Here is a 17,262-nt window from a genome sequence, read left to right on the forward strand (position 1 = left end):
TGAGGCCTTATGTCATTTTCATTATACTTATACTATGAATTCTACACACTTAGGCCGTACTATATTTCCTATAGGTTCATTATATTTAGTCCTGCCAGGCTCCTTATGTGATCCTGTAGTTCCATAGGGTTAGTTGTCATAAGCATCTGCAAGCTTGCTCTGCATCCCCTTGTTGCCTTGCTTTCAGCATTTCTGCATTTGGCTGAATGACTAAATAATAACAGCTTTTAACATGTTTATCTACAGATCTGTGCAAGCATGGTCTTTGTGTACACGAGTGTGTGTCTGTGTGGAGCTGTGCAAGGTTGCGAGTGTACTTCATGACTAAAGTGGCTATGTCGTGGCATCACTAATGACATCAGCACAGTGGTTGCTCAGCATTTAGTCAATGTCATCCATCATGGCATTTTGGTCTACGACCACTGTTGAAGCCCCTGTATCCATATAGACATTCACTGGATAAGGTTTGAATGGCTGTCTGAGAGTGTACTTCTCTGCATACGTGACAGTCACTGGTGCTGCTGGGGGTTATCTGAATAATTAGTGGTTTTGTGCATTCTTGACTCTCCGGGCTGTCATGTTCATGGGCATGAGGGGGCATTCCTGGGACCCTCTCTTCATAGGGATTATATAGGTCCTAGTTGTCCTGATCAGGCAACCGAGCAGCCTGACACAATGGGCCTCATTACGGGTCGGGCGGTCCGGAATTAAGAGTGGCGGTAAACCCGCCGCCACTGTTAATTCCGGACAGCCCTATCCCGAGTCCTGCAGGCGGGAGGTGATCTTCCCGCCAGGTCCGACCTTCCAGAGATCCATTTGAGTGTTGTCTTGGCCTCATAAGGTAGTACACACATTTGTAGAGCACTGTCAGGCCTAGTTACTTAATTGATCGCGCTGACAGGCCAGAATCAGTCCAGTAGTCTTCTCTGGACTGAGGAGTGTCAACTGGCGTTTCAGAAGCAGAGAAATGCTCCCTGTGAAGCAACAGTTCTGAAATCACTGGTCTTTACCATCCTTTCATAATGGAGACTGATCAGTTGTCGCAATAATGGTGTAGCTGGTAAATATGAAGCAAACCCAAAGGTTGATGGCTGGAAGGTTTTGAATAAATCACAACCATGGGCAACCCTCCAGACCAAGGTTTATCAGCCTGCCAAGCCATTACAGAAGGGGAAAGAACATATGCAAATCAGGCTTGGTCCCACCCCAAAAGGGGCAGTCTAGCCTGAACTGCTAGGTCACATCCCTTCTGCACGAGACCACAAGCATCTCCAGACATGTTTCGGCCTTGTTGGGCGTCATCAGTGAGGCCCAACAGGCTCTTGACCTACGTCTGGCCATACCCGTCCCACTCAGGGTGACTAAAGCAAAACCAAAACTTGATGGCTGGGAGGTTTTGAATAAATCATAACCACAGGCACAGCTCTGGACAACCCTACACAACATCATTTTTCAGCCTGCCTAGTCATTACTGAATCTGAAGACCATATGTAAATCAGGGTTGGCCCCGGCCCAAAAGGGACAGTAAAGAGTCAAACAGAGACCCTTGGGGCATTCACTCGCTTGAAATTACAGCCTTGGAAGCAAAACCGAACCACTATTAAATAGGAATACTACACTCGGGTTTGGGCAATAAAGTGCCTGAGTCCTTAACTATGTAAGTGGCCTATGGCCTTAAAAGGCAAAACAAACCAAGCTTCTATGCTTAGCCACCTCTCTTCAAGGGTTGCATTTTACAGTAGAGAACAGGGCTGGAAAACATATAAATGAGACGTGGTACAGCTTACAGCGTCCTTGTTGTTGTTTGCTTTTTACCAAGTTAAATACCCCAGGTATCTGATTGGTGCCCTTCAGGCTCTGATCCTCAGAACTTGACATGGTGACAATTAATGATGTGTCCCAAGAAGTTGTAGGCTCTGTAGCTCATATTTACCCCACATACCCCATTGTCTCCAGGTGAGCAACCTTAGCTGGCTGGCTCTTAAGTGTAACTTGTTGGTGGGAATATAATTAGTCTTTGTATGTGTGGTCATGGTTGTAGCTTAGGGGGGTGTCAACCATCGATGAAAAAATTCGGAGTCCTGAGTATCCAAACGTTGCTTCCTAAATGTCTATCCGGGGCTACAACCAAAAGACCCCTCAGCCCCATCCCCCTTCAGCCCTCCCCCCAGCAACGCCTCTCCTCCCGCATACCAAAAATGTAATCTTGAATCCTTGAGCAGACCCGAAGATCTAACGAAGTGGTGCAGTGCAGTTGCCAAGTGCAGCCTCCCATCACGGCTGAACCCAAAGACAGCTACAGGCAGCTTTTGACACTGGTCTGTTTCTTTATCTGAGCAGCTTCTTCATCTAGTTCCAGGGGGCTGGCAGTGCCATCACAACTGGAGCAGAGACCCCCATGATGACAACTCCTACTCTATGGTGCCCCAAGAAACTTTCCACATAAAAACCCTCTTAATCTGACACCAGCCTGGAATTCTGAAAATCCTGATTGGGAACAGCTTGTCTCCCAGCATTGGTCTTTGATAATGGCATCTGCAACCACAAGGATGCCGACCCCCAGGAGCCCAGGTCAGTCCGTACGGCCTGTTCAAAGGTTTCCACTACTATGTTTCTGCGTTTCTGGGTTTTTCATACCTGCGTACTACTATTTCTCTTTGGACATCATATTACTGTAGCTGGTCATTTTTTTAACACTGGATGTGAGAATGAAGGGCCAAGCACTTATAAACGTAAATAGCTCTGAGTGAACATTCATTTTTTTTTGCAGGTGATTATAACGATTCTGCCGCTCCCACCCCTCCTGAAAAATAGGCTTGCGTGTGCACCCCCGTACAAAAGGTGAAACAAGGAAGCTGCCAGTCCCCCTTACTATGCCTATTTCAGACGCAGTACCCTAGATGGCATGGTGCCCCGGCAGTACTAAGTAGAGCTACCAGTTGTCCTCAACCACCCCCAGGGTCTAGAGACGAAGCTTGAAACTGCAGCCATAGATTCCTTGTTGACTTTCTTTCTTGACCTAGTCAAATTTGATGCTGTAATTTCTGGAGCAAATGGTGGAGAGGAAGAACTCATTATGGAATATCAACTATGGGCGCTTAGTATCCCTCCCTACTGACCAAAATATCTTGCCACATTTATATAACCCTGAAATACGGAGATTGACCAAATTTGCCCCATTGGTAGAGTTTAAAAATACATTAGTATAATCGCTACTGAGGCTTAGACTCATCAAGTAGACTTGGGATCAGTTATATTTTGGAGTACGGCATGGATGGACCAAGATAAACCCACTTAGAGATAGGCTTTAAAGGAAACAGTGGCTTTGCAAGCAGCTGTAATGTTTCTTTGGTTTCACCTCTTAAACATCATAATTAGAATTAGTCACAATTTGGCCCACCACTCAACCCAAGCTCTCTATTGACTATCTTGTAAAATGGTGAAACTAAGACATTGGGATGTCAGAAAGACACAAGCAGTTATTGCAATGGAGTGAAGCATGATGGGCAGCTCTGACGTGAGAGCCAGAACTCAATGGAGAGATCTCCACCTAGAACTAATTTCCCCTCTGGGACTTTAAGGGCTACGAGGGCTCTTCTCGTGCAAACAGTGGAAAGCCAATGGATAGTCTGAACTTGAAAATTGCACAACCGATCCACTGCCCACTTACTAATATTTATTTAACTCTCTTATAAATATATTAGGCATTGCTGGTCACACCTCTAGTACCTTCCCCCTAAACAAGGTGGCGCACACCAAAAGCACTTATACAGATGCAACGTTAGTGAGGCCTCCAACCTGCCTTGCACCACCCCAACAAACACCCTCTATAGCCCAAATGAGCTAGGAACCAGGCCGGTGTACAGTACGAATATATGTTTATTTATTTAAGGTTTGACAAAACGGAATATCTACCAACATCAACCACTGATGCTGTGGCAACACCCAATATCACAACTCCAAATAACTTTTCATTATTAAAACAACACAGGTAACATTTTGAAACATGCAGTAACAATTTACATCAGATTTAATTGCAAAGTAACTAATAGAAAACATTCACAATACAATGGAAACATTGTTTTGGCTTAATATGGATAGGCAATGTTTGAGAAAGAAATTGAATGGGAAAATCGTTTTTTATTTGAAAGGCACAGTTGTGAAAAGGAACTCAAAGGGTGAATCATTTCTCAAAACACATTCAAATGAGAAGCCATGCTTGGTAATTGTAGTTTGGGATGCAAGGGAACAAATGGGGAATTTCGTTTTGCACCCTCTAAATTAACTTGAATAGCAGAGTTTAGGGTTACTTATTTTGGGATTATGGACACCCTCCTTCAGGACAGGAGTCAGCGGTTTCAGAAGGAAAGTCACCCAAGTCTTCATTGTGTATACCGGCTCTAACACACTGAACTTTGTTAGTTTCAAATTCTAAAAACAGTCATCCCATGATTCTCTATGTGGGAATTCATTGATTTAACTTCAATTCAATGTGCTAAGGATCTACACGGCTTCCCCCTCCCGACAATTTAATGGAAAGGATTAAGCAGACTGTTCCCCTCACCATTCAATTGAAATGTATACAGTGATTTTCTATATTGGAATTAATTTGAACTGGATTTAATGCAAAGGGCCAAGGGCCTTCCAGTACCAACCCCTACCCACTATGCAAGATAAAGATTAAGGCCGGCAATTTCCCCCTCACACTTTTGATGGCATTTAGGATATGTCTACTTATGTGGGAGGCTCTGGTCAGGAAAAAACAGCTCAGCTCTTCCGAGGACAGCACAGATCTGGTCAAGGATTTTCAGTCAAGGACTTTCTCCTGCACCCTGATTCCCTCTGTCTCTATGATGAGGTCCCAGCTAGCTTCTATATTTCCCCGTCACTGTCTCCAATGCAAGGATTGAGGCCTCTCTGCTAGTTTCTCACTAGAGTCCGGCAGCAGGCTACCTCTCAGAATCAAGTGGAAAAATCCTGTTCTGATGCAACATTTACCTCTTACAGGGCTGATGACACTCATACATTATAATAATTTCCACAGTAAGGAATGGCTAGCACTCTCCCTTCAACTCCCACAAAGTCACCCACTGGCTGCTGATAGGCCCAGAGTTGTGCGGGGGTGTATGATGTAGGCGGAGGGAGGAGAAAGATTTGTCATCCCAAAATGCCATGTAGGATTTACCTTTTTGGGTTCTAAAAATCTAAGAACATGGCAGCTATGCGCATTTTTCTGATAACTACATAAATCTATCTTTTTTCTAATTTACAATTTAATGTCGAAAAAATACTTAATTTTATTTCGGCATGCCCTTACTGGGCAGAGCCACCATTTTTCGAGCTTTGTGGCTGTACTGTAATAGTTACAACTTTGACACTACATTTTTCCAACATTAATCTCACCATCTATCCCCCTATCAATATTTCCAATTCCTCCGATTTATGAAAATACCTGAATCATAACTTTGATCATAACTTAAGTTACGTACATCACACAAATTCCGTTTTTACATGGTCCCAAGTGACCTTTTATTTCCTTTAAAATGAACCCGGGGTGAGCTTGATATGACACCCAATGCACTTTCTATTCAAAGAAATGTATTCAGTGTTTAATCAATGGCACTGCATCAAAGGTGCTCCCGGTTTCACTCTTACAATGGACCCCACCAATTCTTAGGTTTCTATTTCTCCTTAAACATGTGACCAGCCATCTGCTTGGGTCAATGTTTATTCTACCCTCTTCTGTTGAGCTTCAAAGGGCTTTGCTCATGGCTAATGCACCATTAATGGGGAACCTGACCTTAAAGGTAATTTCTGTTGGTTGTGTTATCTGTAAATCCCATGATTTCAATCTACTTCTTTGTATATCTTAGCATTTAAATTGACAACCAGACCTTCTTCTCCTAGAGTTCTCAGCAAAAGGTCTTGAGTTAAAATGTTCAAAGGAACAGACCTTTCAGTTTAATAGGAATAACACCAGCTGCACCCATCTTTCAGAAAATACAGCTTTAAATCGACAAGATGTGCTTACATGTAACATATTAGCATTATATCTAGGCATGCTGTTCATAAATACAATCTTTCTTTTCTACTACATTAGAATAGAGGTAGATTCATTATTAATCTAGTGCACACAGATAGGCCACAGTTACATGAGAACCAGTATTAATTTATGCCAAAACGAAATAGGCCTTTCCCTATAAATGTTGTAATTGTATGTACTAAAAGGAAGTCTCTTTACTCCGCATGAAGGCAATTTGTCATTCGACTTTATTTTTCAAATGTAAGGCATCATTCCTCCTTTTTAGCTTCCAAATGCCCAGTATTTAAAATGTATCTTTTCTTTTCATGTGCACTGCGTAGTTTTTAATCTGTCAAAGTGGTCATTTATACGAAGTCAGCATCTGCAGTGCCCCACGTCTTTTGGAATCCATTGGACGCAGTTAACAATATTCCAGTTCTAAATTGCACTTTCTTCCGCCGAGTGTTTGTACCTTCTAACAAAATGGGGGGAGGCCCATGCTTGCTTAATCGCTAGGCGGTTATCTACAATCACTGTTTTGTACTGGCTTTTATATTTCAATGGAACTCCACACTTAGCCAGCTTCACTCTCACAATGGGGCCTAGCAGGGCCTCTCCATCTCTGTCGTTCCGAGGATGTCTTTTTACCCCACAGCAGACAGAACCTCTTGGATTTGGTTTGTCAACCCAATGAATAATATGAATTACTCAGATTTTCAGAATTACCCATAAATTAAGAAATATGCAAATGATGAGAATGAACATGAAAACATATCTTAATGTTCCTCATATGCATGCATTGAGATCATCCTGAAAACCTGGCAGGATTTCAATCTTAGGTGGTTTCCAGATCCCAGTCGTTGTCTTATTTGGTGAGATTAGTCAGATATGCCATGATCTGTTAGATCCCAAAAATGCATAGAAATTGGGATTTATGCATTAAGTAGATGCACTAAGAAGTTCACACTAGTTGGGGAACAATTAAAAACGACCTATTCTGGTTGTAGCATATGCGACTACAGGTTTAATGAAGAATATCTGCATAATGACAATTTTTAAGGCTGGAAAATTGATTAGGGTGTGATGTATGATTTATTTTTACTTTGCAATAGCGCAGTGTCATGAATATCAAACTGGAAAGCATTGAATTAGCCAAGTGCAAATATACATATGAAAGCTGTGCTCTACAGGCTTGATAATGCACATTTCTGTCTGCCTGTGATTCATGTGCTGCTTTTTCCTTTCCTATTCATTTTTGGTCCTGTTAGTGCTTCGTGGTTGCTCAGACACTTTTCTACGTTAAATGTGCCCTTACTCGCACGCTCACTTGATGAGCTAAAACACTGCAGGGTGGCAATAGAGGCCCCCTGAAGGAGTGATTCCACGCATGTGCAATCTCTGGGAAATGTGTGCATCTGTTTTCTTTTTTTATATTTCAGCTTCCGCACAAAGTGAAATCCGTATAGTGAAGGTTGACTATACCAGTGACGCCATCGAGTACTCGCGCAGGGTCTCCGAAAGTGGAGAGATCAGCATCATGGTCAAAATGTTATGTACGTATGTTGGTAAAAAAAAAAAGACCTGGGGCATTTTCAGAATAATCTACTGCTCTGCAGTCTCCCCCTGGTAGACATGTTCATTGTGCGGATACACATGCTGTTTACTATTGCCACTTGCTGGCTGATGGTTATTTTGCACAACTACTTGTTATTCTTTATGTAGAACTTTCCGGAAGATTCTAGTTGCATTTTGGCATTGTTTATTGGTAACTTACGTTGTCTTGTTTGTGTATTTTTAAACTTTTCATCGGTAGAATGTCCTTGTTGTAAATGTTTCTTTCACAGAGCTCTCATTCCTATCCCTCTACTGAACTCTCCCTTCGTTCCTTCTCATTCGTCTCTTCGGCCGCCCATCCATTCATCTGTCCGTCTGTCTGTCCATCGATTTATCCAGCTCTCACTGAGTGTCATAGTGAGCCTGGTCTCTAAAACCTAAATTAAGTAGTCTGTCTCCTAATCCTATATGGGCTTCAATTCTGAATTCCATCATGTGGGCTCTGTCTCTCAAATGCATTTTATGGGATCTGTCTCTAAAGCCCACGATAAGGATCCTGTCTCGCAAATCCATCACATGACTTCTGTCTCTGAATTCCATTATATGGACTCTCTCTCACAGTGTTATCATTTGAGCTCTGTCTCCCTACTTCACCGTGTGGCTCTGCCTCCAAATTCCGGCCACCATATGTGCGCTGTCTCAATTCTGTCAAATTAGTTCTATCTCCCATTTCTATTTCTAATGCTTTGAGTCATGTCTCACAATTCAGTGATCATATGCCTCTGTCTGCCCACCCCAATATTCAGCCCTCAAGCCCATTATGCCCCCTGCCATATCATACACCCATCTGTTTCTATGCCTTTTCATGAAAACCTATGCCTCCATTTTCAAACATGCACCCTTCCGATGCTCTGCCACATCATACAGCCTTCAGTCGCACTGCCTCGTGCATTCCTCCATCTCTCTCTTGCTCTATCATGCACACTCCTGCCTCTGACTTGCCGCCCCTGTTATACATTCCCTCTGCTCCCCAGCAGCCCCCTCATGCACTCATACCTCTGCCTGTGAGCCCAATCACACTCTATCTCTGCTACATATCTACTACCTCAACAATCCAGTCTCTGTGCCCCGTTATAATCCCCTTAATCTCCATGCCCCATCTTTCACCCCTCTGCATCCTTACCACATCCCCTGTCTCGGTGCAGATTATAATCCTCTTTATTTCCATGCCCCATCATTCACCCCTCTGCATCCTTACCACATCCCCTGTCTCGGTGCAGATTATAATCCCCTTAATCTCCATGCCCCATCATTCAACCCTCTGCATCCTTACCACATCCCCTGTCTCTGTGCCCCATTATAATCCCCTTTATCCACATGCCCCATCATACACATCTCTGCATCCTTACCCCACTCCCTGTCTCCCTGTGCCCAATTATAATCCCTTTTATCTCATTGCCCCATCATTCACCCATCTGCATCCTTACCCCATCCCCTGTCTCCCTTTGCCCCATTATAATCCCATTTATCTCCATGCCCCATAATAGACCTCTCTACATCCTTACCCCATCCCCTGTCTCTGTGCCCCATTATACTCCCCTTTATCTTCATGCCCCATCATTCAGCCCGCTGCGCCCCTACCCCATTGACAGTTTCTGTGCCACATTATAATCCCGTCTCTCCATGCCCCTTCATACACCTCTCTGCACCCTTACCCCATCCCCTGTCTCTCTGCCCCGTTATAAATCCCTTCATCTCCATGCCCCATCATTCACCCCTCTGCATCCTTACCTCATCAGTCTCTGTGCCCCATGATAATCCCCTGTATCTCCATGCCCCTTCATTCACCCCTCTGCACCCTTACTCCATCCCCTGTCTCTGTGCCCATTATAATCCCCTTTATCTCTATGCCCCATCATACACCCCTCTGCATCCTTACCCCATCCCCTGCCTCTGCGCCCCATTATAATCCCCTTTATCACCAAGCCCCATCATACACCTCTCTGCATCCTTACACCACCCCCTGTCTCCCTGTACCTAATTATAATCCCCTTTATCGCATTGCTCCAGCATTCACTCCTCTGCATCCTTACCCATCCCCTGTCTCTGTGCCCCATTATATTCCCCTTTATCTCCATGCCCCATCATTCACCCCTCTGCATCCTCACCCCATCCCCTGTCTCTGTGCCCATTATAATTCCCTTTGTTTCCATGCCCCATCATTCACCCCTCTGCATTCTTACCTCATCCCGTCTATGTGCCCCCATTATAAGCCCCTTTATCTCCATGCCCCGTCATTCACCCCTCCTCATCCTTACCCCATTCCCCGCATCAGTGCCCATTATAATCCCCTTTCTCACCATGCCCAATCATACACCTCTCTGCACCCTTACCTCATCCTCTGCCACTGTGCCCCGTTATAAATCCCTTTATCTCCATGCACCATCCTTCACCCCCCTGCATCCTTCCCCATCCCCTGTCTCTGCGCCCCACTATAATCCCCTTTATCATCATGCCCCATCATGCACCCCTCTGCATCCTTACCCCATCCCCTGTCTCTGTGTCCCATTATAATCCCCTGTATCTCCATGCCCCATCATACACCTCTCTGCACCCTTACCCCATCCCCTGTCTTTGTGCCCCATTATAATCCCCTTTATTTCCATGCCCCATCATACACCTCTCTGCACCCTTACCCCATCCCCTGTCTCTGTGCCCCATTACAATCCCCTTTCTCTCCATGCCCCATCATTCACCCCTATGCATCCTTACCCCATCCCCTGTCTCTGCGGCCCATTATAATCCCCTTTATCCCCAAGCCCCATCGCACACCTTTCTGCATCCTTACCCCACCCCCTGTCTCCCTGTGCCCAATTATAATCCCCTTCATCTCATTGCCCCATCATACAGCCATCTACATGTTTACCCCATCCCCTGTCTCTGTGACCCATTATAATCTCCTTCATTTCCATGCCCCATCATACACCTCTCTGTATCCTCACCCCAATCCATGTCTCCCTGTGCCCAATTATAATCCCCTTCATCTCATTGCCCCATCATTCAGCCACCTGCATGCTTACCCCATCCCCTGTCTCTGTGACCCGTTATAATTCACTTTATCTCCAGGCCCCACCTCACACCTTTCTGCTTCCTTACCCCATCCCCTGTCTCCCTGTGCCCAATTATAATCCCCTTTATCTCCATGCCCCATCATATACCTCTCTACACCCTTACCCCATCCCCTGTCTCTGTGCCCCATTATAATCCCCTTTATCTCCATGCCACATCATTCACCCCTCTGCATCCTTACCCCATCCCCTTTCTCTGTGCCTCTTTCTTATCCCCTTCATTTCCATGCCCCACCATTTACCTCTCTGCACCCTTACCCCATCCCCTGTCTCAGCGCCCCATTATAATCCCCTTTATCTCTGTGCCCCATCATTCAGACCTCTGCATCCTTACCCCATCCCCTGTCTCTGTGTCCCATTATAATCCCATTTATCTCCATGCCCCATCATACACCTCTCTGCACCCTTACCCCATCCTCTGTCTCTGTGCCCCATTATAATCCCCTTTATCCCTATGCCCCATCTTTCACCCCTCCTCATCCTTACCCCATCCCATGTCTCTGTGCCCCATTATAATCCCCTTCATTTCCATGCCCCATCATTCAGCCCTCTGCATCCTTACCCCATCCCCTGTCGCTGTACTCCATTATAATCCCCTTTATCCCCATGCCCCATCTTTCACCCCTCCTCATCCTTACCCCATCCCATGTCTCTGTGCCCCATTATAATCCCCTTTATTTCCATGCCCCATCATACACCTCTCTGTATCCTCACCCCACCCCCTGTCTCCCTGTGCCCAATTATAATCCCCTTCATCTCATTGCCCCATCATTTAGCCATCTGCATGCTTACCCCATTATAATCCCCTTTATCTCCATGCTCCATCGTTCACCCCTCTGCATCCTTACCCCATCCCCTGTCTCTGTGCCCCATTATAATCCCCTTTATCTCCATGCCACATCATTCACCCCTCTGCATCCTTACCCCATCCCCTTTCTCTGTGCCTCTTTCTTATCCCCTTCATCTCCATGCCCTACCATTTACCTCTCGGCACCCTTACCCCATCCCCTGTCTCTGCGCCCCATTATAATCCCCTTTAACTCTGTGCACCATCATTCAGACCTCTGCATCCTTACTCCATCCTCTGTCTCTGTGCCCCATAATAATCCCATTAATCTCCATGCCCCATCATTCACCCCTCTGCATTCTTACCCCATCCCCTGTCTCTGTGCCCCATTATAATCCCCTTTATCTCCATCCCCCATCATATACCTCTCTACACCCTTACCCCATCCCCTGTCTCTGTGCCCCATTATAATCCCCTTTATCTCCATGCTCCATCATTCACCCCTCTGCATCCTTACCCCATCCCCTGTCTGTGCCCCATTATTATCCCCTTTATCTCCATCCCACATCATAGACCTCTATGCAATTTTACCCCATCCCCTGTCTCTGTACCCCATTATAATCCCCTTTATCTCCGTGCCCCATCATTCAGCCCTCTGCATCCTTACCCCGTCCTCTGTCTCTGTGCCCCATTATAATCCCATGTATCTCCATGCCCCATCATTCACCCCTCCTCATCCTTACCCCATCCCCTGTCTCTGTGCCCATTATAATCCCATGTATCTCCATGCCCCATCATTCACCCCTCCTCATCCTTACCCCATCCCCTGTCTCTGTGCCCATTATAATCCCGTGTATCTCCATGCCCCATCACTCAGCCCTCTGCACCCTTACCCCATCCCCTGTCTCTGTGCCCATTATAATCCCCTGTATCTCCATGCCCCATCACTCAGCCCTCTGCACCCTTACCCCATCCCGTCTCTGCGCCCCACTATAATCCCCTTTATCTCCATGCCCCATCATTCAGTCCTCTGCATCCTTACCCCATCACCTGTCTCTGTGTCCCATTATAATCCCCTGTATCTCCATGCCCCATCACACACCTCTCTGCACCCTTACCCCATCCCCTGTCTCTGTGCCCCAATTACAATCCCCTTTCTCTCTATGCCCCATCATTCAGCCATCCTCATCCTTACTTCATTCCCTGCCTCTGTGCCCATTATAATCCCATTTATCTCCATGCCCCATCATACACCTCTCTGCACCCTTACCCCATCCTCTGTCTCTGTGCCCCATTATAATCCCCTTTATCCCCAAGCCCCATCGTACACCTTTCTGCATCCTTACCCCACCCCGTCTCCCTGTGCCCAATTATAATCCCCTTCATCTCATTGCCCCATCATACAGCCATCTGCATGTTTACCCCATCCCCTGTCTGTGCCCCATTATAATCCCCTTCATTTCCATGCCCCATCATTCAGCCCTCTGCACCCTTACCCCATCCCCTGTCGCTGTGCTCCATTATAATCCCCTTTATCCCCATGCCCCATCTTTCACCCCTCCTCATCCTTACCCCATCCCCTGTCTCTCTGCCCCGTTATAAATCCCTTCATCTCCATGCCCCATCATTCACCCCTCTGCATCCTTACCTCATCAGTCTCTGTGCCCCATGATAATCCCCTGTATCTCCATGCCCCTTCATTCACCCCTCTGCACCCTTACTCCATCCCCTGTCTCTGTGCCCATTATAATCCCCTTTATCTCTATGCCCCATCATACACCCCTCTGCATCCTTACCCCATCCCCTGCCTCTGCGCCCCATTATAATCCCCTTTATCACCAAGCCCCATCATACACCTCTCTGCATCCTTACACCACCCCCTGTCTCCCTGTACCTAATTATAATCCCCTTTATCGCATTGCTCCAGCATTCACTCCTCTGCATCCTTACCCATCCCCTGTCTCTGTGCCCCATTATATTCCCCTTTATCTCCATGCCCCATCATTCACCCCTCTGCATCCTCACCCCATCCCCTGTCTCTGTGCCCATTATAATTCCCTTTGTTTCCATGCCCCATCATTCACCCCTCTGCATTCTTACCTCATCCCGTCTATGTGCCCCCATTATAAGCCCCTTTATCTCCATGCCCCGTCATTCACCCCTCCTCATCCTTACCCCATTCCCCGCATCAGTGCCCATTATAATCCCCTTTCTCACCATGCCCAATCATACACCTCTCTGCACCCTTACCTCATCCTCTGCCACTGTGCCCCGTTATAAATCCCTTTATCTCCATGCACCATCCTTCACCCCCCTGCATCCTTCCCCATCCCCTGTCTCTGCGCCCCACTATAATCCCCTTTATCATCATGCCCCATCATGCACCCCTCTGCATCCTTACCCCATCCCCTGTCTCTGTGTCCCATTATAATCCCCTGTATCTCCATGCCCCATCATACACCTCTCTGCACCCTTACCCCATCCCCTGTCTTTGTGCCCCATTATAATCCCCTTTATTTCCATGCCCCATCATACACCTCTCTGCACCCTTACCCCATCCCCTGTCTCTGTGCCCCATTACAATCCCCTTTCTCTCCATGCCCCATCATTCACCCCTCTGCATCCTTACCCCATCCCCTGTCTGTGCCCCATTATTATCCCCTTTATCTCCATCCCACATCATAGACCTCTATGCAATTTTACCCCATCCCCTGTCTCTGTACCCCATTATAATCCCCTTTATCTCCGTGCCCCATCATTCAGCCCTCTGCATCCTTACCCCGTCCTCTGTCTCTGTGCCCCATTATAATCCCATGTATCTCCATGCCCCATCATTCACCCCTCCTCATCCTTACCCCATCCCCTGTCTCTGTGCCCATTATAATCCCATGTATCTCCATGCCCCATCATTCACCCCTCCTCATCCTTACCCCATCCCCTGTCTCTGTGCCCATTATAATCCCCTGTATCTCCATGCCCCATCACTCAGCCCTCTGCACCCTTACCCCATCCCCTGTCTCTGTGCCCATTATAATCCCCTGTATCTCCATGCCCCATCACTCAGCCCTCTGCACCCTTACCCCATCCCGTCTCTGCGCCCCACTATAATCCCCTTTATCTCCATGCCCCATCATTCAGTCCTCTGCATCCTTACCCCATCACCTGTCTCTGTGTCCCATTATAATCCCCTGTATCTCCATGCCCCATCACACACCTCTCTGCACCCTTACCCCATCCCCTGTCTCTGTGCCCCAATTACAATCCCCTTTCTCTCTATGCCCCATCATTCAGCCATCCTCATCCTTACTTCATTCCCTGCCTCTGTGCCCATTATAATCCCATTTATCTCCATGCCCCATCATACACCTCTCTGCACCCTTACCCCATCCTCTGTCTCTGTGCCCCATTATAATCCCCTTTATCCCCAAGCCCCATCGTACACCTTTCTGCATCCTTACCCCACCCCGTCTCCCTGTGCCCAATTATAATCCCCTTCATCTCATTGCCCCATCATACAGCCATCTGCATGTTTACCCCATCCCCTGTCTGTGCCCCATTATAATCCCCTTCATTTCCATGCCCCATCATTCAGCCCTCTGCACCCTTACCCCATCCCCTGTCGCTGTGCTCCATTATAATCCCCTTTATCCCCATGCCCCATCTTTCACCCCTCCTCATCCTTACCCCATCCCCTGTCTCTCTGCCCCGTTATAAATCCCTTCATCTCCATGCCCCATCATTCACCCCTCTGCATCCTTACCTCATCAGTCTCTGTGCCCCATGATAATCCCCTGTATCTCCATGCCCCTTCATTCACCCCTCTGCACCCTTACTCCATCCCCTGTCTCTGTGCCCATTATAATCCCCTTTATCTCTATGCCCCATCATACACCCCTCTGCATCCTTACCCCATCCCCTGCCTCTGCGCCCCATTATAATCCCCTTTATCACCAAGCCCCATCATACACCTCTCTGCATCCTTACACCACCCCCTGTCTCCCTGTACCTAATTATAATCCCCTTTATCGCATTGCTCCAGCATTCACTCCTCTGCATCCTTACCCATCCCCTGTCTCTGTGCCCCATTATATTCCCCTTTATCTCCATGCCCCATCATTCACCCCTCTGCATCCTCACCCCATCCCCTGTCTCTGTGCCCATTATAATTCCCTTTGTTTCCATGCCCCATCATTCACCCCTCTGCATTCTTACCTCATCCCGTCTATGTGCCCCCATTATAAGCCCCTTTATCTCCATGCCCCGTCATTCACCCCTCCTCATCCTTACCCCATTCCCCGCATCAGTGCCCATTATAATCCCCTTTCTCACCATGCCCAATCATACACCTCTCTGCACCCTTACCTCATCCTCTGCCACTGTGCCCCGTTATAAATCCCTTTATCTCCATGCACCATCCTTCACCCCCCTGCATCCTTCCCCATCCCCTGTCTCTGCGCCCCACTATAATCCCCTTTATCATCATGCCCCATCATGCACCCCTCTGCATCCTTACCCCATCCCCTGTCTCTGTGTCCCATTATAATCCCCTGTATCTCCATGCCCATTCATACACCTCTCTGCACCCTTACCCCATCCCCTGTCTTTGTGCCCCATTATAATCCCCTTTATTTCCATGCCCCATCATACACCTCTCTGCACCCTTACCCCATCCCCTGTCTCTGTGCCCCATTACAATCCCCTTTCTCTCCATGCCCCATCATTCACCCCTATGCATCCTTACCCCATCCCCTGTCTCTGCGGCCCATTATAATCCCCTTTATCCCCAAGCCCCATCGCACACCTTTCTGCATCCTTACCCCACCCCCTGTCTCCCTGTGCCCAATTATAATCCCCTTCATCTCATTGCCCCATCATACAGCCATCTACATGTTTACCCCATCCCCTGTCTCTGTGACCCATTATAATCTCCTTCATTTCCATGCCCCATCATACACCTCTCTGTATCCTCACCCCAATCCATGTCTCCCTGTGCCCAATTATAATCCCCTTCATCTCATTGCCCCATCATTCAGCCACCTGCATGCTTACCCCATCCCCTGTCTCTGTGACCCGTTATAATTCACTTTATCTCCAGGCCCCACCTCACACCTTTCTGCTTCCTTACCCCATCCCCTGTCTCCCTGTGCCCAATTATAATCCCCTTTATCTCCATGCCCCATCATATACCTCTCTACACCCTTACCCCATCCCCTGTCTCTGTGCCCCATTATAATCCCCTTTATCTCCATGCCACATCATTCACCCCTCTGCATCCTTACCCCATCCCCTTTCTCTGTGCCTCTTTCTTATCCCCTTCATTTCCATGCCCCACCATTTACCTCTCTGCACCCTTACCCCATCCCCTGTCTCAGCGCCCCATTATAATCCCCTTTATCTCTGTGCCCCATCATTCAGACCTCTGCATCCTTACCCCATCCCCTGTCTCTGTGTCCCATTATAATCCCATTTATCTCCATGCCCCATCATACACCTCTCTGCACCCTTACCCCATCCTCTGTCTCTGTGCCCCATTATAATCCCCTTTATCCCTATGCCCCATCTTTCACCCCTCCTCATCCTTACCCCATCCCATGTCTCTGTGCCCCATTATAATCCCCTTCATTTCCATGCCCCATCATTCAGCCCTCTGCATCCTTACCCCATCCCCTGTCGCTGTACTCCATTATAATCCCCTTTATCCCCATGCCCCATCTTTCACCCCTCCTCATCCTTACCCCATCCCATGTCTCTGTGCCCCATTATAATCCCCT

At 47.3% G+C, this 17,262-nt stretch overlaps 1 protein-coding gene across 1 annotated transcript in view; it reads left to right on the forward strand.

The window, feature by feature from the left end:
- LOC138473585 (lipocalin-15-like) overlaps nt 1–17,262 on the forward strand; it is a 248,165-nt gene that overhangs the window by 204,999 nt on the left and 25,904 nt on the right. The window contains exon 5 of the mRNA XM_069612156.1: nt 7,462–7,575. Within this exon, the coding sequence (XP_069468257.1) occupies nt 7,462–7,575 (114 nt within the window). The remainder of the gene's footprint in view (nt 1–7,461; nt 7,576–17,262) is intronic.

Source organism: Ambystoma mexicanum, chromosome 8 (assembly GCF_040938575.1).
Source record: "Ambystoma mexicanum isolate Mex_15411 chromosome 8, UKY_AmexF1_1, whole genome shotgun sequence".
NCBI lineage: Eukaryota > Metazoa > Chordata > Amphibia > Caudata > Ambystomatidae > Ambystoma > Ambystoma mexicanum.